Genomic DNA, 3,939 nt, shown 5'->3' on the forward strand with positions numbered 1-3,939 from the left:
TCATCTATCTATCTAGCCATCATCATAAATTTTGCTTAACTAGAAGTCAGGAGTTCTACTATAGCATCTGAGACATTAACCTCTTTGAGCCACTTCCTTATTTGTAAAATGAAGTGTCAGTCTATATAAGCCTTAATTCCTATTTTGAGATTCTAGGACATTGTTTGACTTATTCTAGAAGCAGTGAGCAGTGTTGGTAGGTACGTTACTTAGTATGTGTTATTTCTAAATAGGAAAATGGCATTGATAGAATAATGAGCATGTGTTGGTAATATGTAATAGCAATAACAGCTATAGAATACATTTATCCTTTTATATGCAGTATCTTATATAACATTTACAATATCTCTATGAAGTATTATTCAAATTTGGAAGAGGAGAAAACTCTAGTCATAAGAGGAAAAAACAAAAATAAAAACCTGTCCAGTCTAAAGGTTATATACGTAGACTGAACACAGAGGTCATTTCTTCACATTTAATTAAGGATTACTTTCAAACAATCCCTAATAGGAAGAAAACTACTGGAGTTATAAAGAGACAGGTGATACATGTAGTTAAATATGTTACCCCTGCTGACGCTAGGCAGCCACAGGTTCATCGGAGGAGTCTTTATTCCCTCTCCGTGTTGCAAATAGACCTCACCAAAATGAATGAGCAAAATGGGCACTAAAGAAGAATACCACAAACAAATTGTGAGGATGAAATGAAATAAATGCCTTACATGAAGTAAGTGCTCAATATTGATAGTTGTTTTTATTATTATTGCTGTAAATTGTCAATATCAGCACTGCAAAAGACCAACTTGGTAGACTTTGCTGATCACAGAAAAGGCTCCCAGACCACCATTTGAAAACTCTAGCTTGAATGACAAAATAAAACATTCTCCATCAAGGGGCTTGCTTATGTCTTTGAGAGGGTTTGTATGGTGCTTTATTAATTTCCAAAGTGCTTTTAAAAATATTAACTCATGATGTCACTTTTAGTTAAAGAAGTGATTGAATAAGCATTGTAAACTTCCTAGTTTTACTCATCCAGGTTTTAGGGACTGATAGTGATGGTGCAGCTTTGGATATTCTCTTTTCTAGGGCTAAATTATCAGAATTAAAAAATCTAGATATTCTTATGGGAAATTGGCAGAGGAGTGGAGAGTGGAAAACTCAGATAGGCTGCATAGGAAAGATATGTAAAAACTTATGATTGACTCATATACTCCAAATGTTCAAATGTTCTAAAATGTGAAAAGCAAAATAGCCATTTTGGTGAGATGACCCAAATAAAGGCCAAAGATTTTGACATTCCAGAAGTGACAGGAAATGATTAAAGGAAGTGCATATGGAGAATGTAAGGAAATGGCTTGGTTTAAAATCCATGGGCAAGATCAGGGTGCTATGAACCACAGAAGAGTGGGTGTAACTCAGGAATAGAACAATTTATTGACAAAATCAAACTGCAGTTTCCCAGGCTCAAGACATTTCCTGCCTTGGATGTCTGGGTCTGTCTCAATGCCAAAATAGCCTTACTTCAGAGTGCCTGTGGGAGAAGAAAGGAGAATTGGCTTAGTGTGTTTATGCTGAGTGGGGGAAGTGAGAGGGGCGTAGGCTTAGGAATAAGTCTGGGTTTAAGAGCATGTGGACCACAAGGTGGTAATCACTTTTCTGAAGACCAACATCCAATGCACTTCTCAGAGGGAAGGCAACCCTGGGAGAGAAGAACTTGTTAAACAAGAGGAAACAATTTTGGAAGCTATTTAAGTGTGCAGGTAAGTCACGGTGGTGTTGGGTGCCCCAGGGAACAACATAGACTATACTTTCTCTTTTAAAAATTAAAAAAAAATTGAAATATTTTCAATTTTAAAGAAAAATTACAATAATGATATAAGAAATCCTGAATATTTTTTATCCAGATACATTATTAAAAAAAATCTTTTTCTACTTTTTAAAAATAATTTTCTCTCTCTCTAAACACTTGTACCCATATACACATATACATATAACCTATATTGTGAACCGCATGGGGTTTGAGAATAGTTTGAATACACCGTGCCCCTTTGCTCCTTAATATTTCAGGGTTCATTTCCTAAGAACAATGATTCTCTTAAATAATGATAATACAATTTTACAAATTCAGTATATCAAGCATTGATACAATATTCCTACCTACTCAACAGATTATAGCAATTTTTTTTCTTTTAGGGAAGGCTTTTTTTTAAAAATACATTTGTGGTTCTTTCTTTCTTTCTTTCTTTCTTTCTTTCTTTCTTTCTTTCTTTCTTTCTTTGTTAGGGTTAGGATTAGGGTTAGGGTTTGGCTCAGATTAGGGTTAGGGTTAGGGTTTGGCTCAGGTTCATTTGTGGTTTTTAAAAATATATATTTATTGATTTCAGAGAGGAAGGAAGAGGGAGAGAGGGATAGAAACATTCATGATGAGAGAGAATCATTGATCCACCAGGGAGCGGGCTGAAGCTGGCAGGTGGACATCCCCTGAAGACTCCCGGACTGTGAGAGGGCACAGGCTGGGCTGAGGGACCCATCCAGTGCACACATTTTTGTGCACCGGGCCTCTAGTCTATAATAACTTCTCTCAAGGAAAGTGTGACACTGTAGTTGTTTGTCTTCTCAACCAGCTTCTTGGATTACTTGGAACTAATTTCTGCTGAGAGTCAACTTCCCTCTACTGTTGCCCCACAGATGAACCAATTTTAGAACCACTTCCCCTGGTTCTTCCTGTTCTGTAGGATCCACACGTCATTACACAACAACAGGGAATGTGGTGTGGAGGGATAGGAGGTGACTTGAGGGGCATGGGGTAAAGGGAGAGGAGATGCCAAAGGCTTTGCTGTCAGGGTTTAAGGAGCCTAGGGTCTTTAGTGGAGCCAAGTTTCATCTCAAAGTCAGTCCTTCCTTTTCCCTCCTTCCCTCCAGGAAAAATGAAGCTGACTCTGGTGCAAATCTTTTTTATGATGTTGCTGCTGTTGCTGGGCCTTGGGATGGGCCTGGGTTTGGGCCTTCGGATGGCTGCAGCGGTCCTGGAGGATAGTGATCAATCCCTGAATGAATTTTGGTCCAGTGACTCACAGGACAAGGCTGGAGCCACTAAGGAGGGAGAGGGCACCCGAACAACAGAAACCCTGCTGCTTAGCAACAAAGGAGTGGTACAACCTGGCTGGCCTGAAGAGACCATCGTCAATAAAGATGAAGTTGGAGAAAACAAGATGCTGAGAGCTGAGGCTCTTTCTCAGAGTAACAAAGACTATCCCAGGCTTGACCTGATGGCCCGGGAATGCAATTCCATGATGGCACACAAGATGAAGGAGCACAACCACACATGCATCACCCAGTACACATTCATCCACGAGGAGCTAGATACAGTCAAAGCTGTCTGTAAGAGTCCTGTCATTGCCTGTGAGCTCCAGGGAGGCAAATGTCACAAAAGCTCTCGTCCTTTTGATTTGACATTTTGCAGGTTATCCAAACCAGGCCAAGTCAATCCTCACTGCAATTACCTAACTTTCATTTTTAAAAAGTTCATTATTATATCCTGTAATGACATGAAGGTCCAGGTAATGCCTAGATAATGAAGCAACTTACTTTCTTCTTTTTCTTCACCTTCTCCTCTTCCTCTTTCCACTTCCTCTTTTCCTGCTGTTTTCCTCTTCTTAGGTATTCTGCAATAAAGGTTCTGGGAAGAAAGACTGGCCTATTTTTTTATTATCCCCTCATGAAAACACAATTCTTCTTTGCCCCAGGGTTCACATTGCTTGTATTGTGTTCCTGGGATTAGCCGTGGTAGAGTAGGTTAATGATATCTAGATAGGTTCTTCCTCTCATCCTATCTCCTGCCCTGGAAAGAGATTGGTGAAGAAATAAATGTATTCCTGTGGTCCTGGTCATTAGTCTGTTCCTGGTCTGTTTGCCTTTGGTTGTGGACTACAAGAGTTTA

General features: G+C 39.3%; 1 protein-coding gene across 1 annotated transcript; it reads left to right on the top strand.

Annotated features, from left to right (window-relative positions):
• Window positions 1–1,668: 1,668 nt before the first annotated feature.
• On the top strand, window positions 1,669–3,939 carry RNASE10 (ribonuclease A family member 10 (inactive)). The gene is made up of 2 exons (XM_008160518.3): window positions 1,669–1,759; window positions 2,922–3,939. Exon 2 carries the CDS (start codon window positions 2,927–2,929, stop codon window positions 3,572–3,574), a length of 648 nt encoding a protein of 215 aa, XP_008158740.2. The 5' UTR covers window positions 1,669–1,759; window positions 2,922–2,926; the 3' UTR covers window positions 3,575–3,939.

Source organism: Eptesicus fuscus, chromosome 5, assembly GCF_027574615.1.
Source record: "Eptesicus fuscus isolate TK198812 chromosome 5, DD_ASM_mEF_20220401, whole genome shotgun sequence".
NCBI lineage: Eukaryota > Metazoa > Chordata > Mammalia > Chiroptera > Vespertilionidae > Eptesicus > Eptesicus fuscus.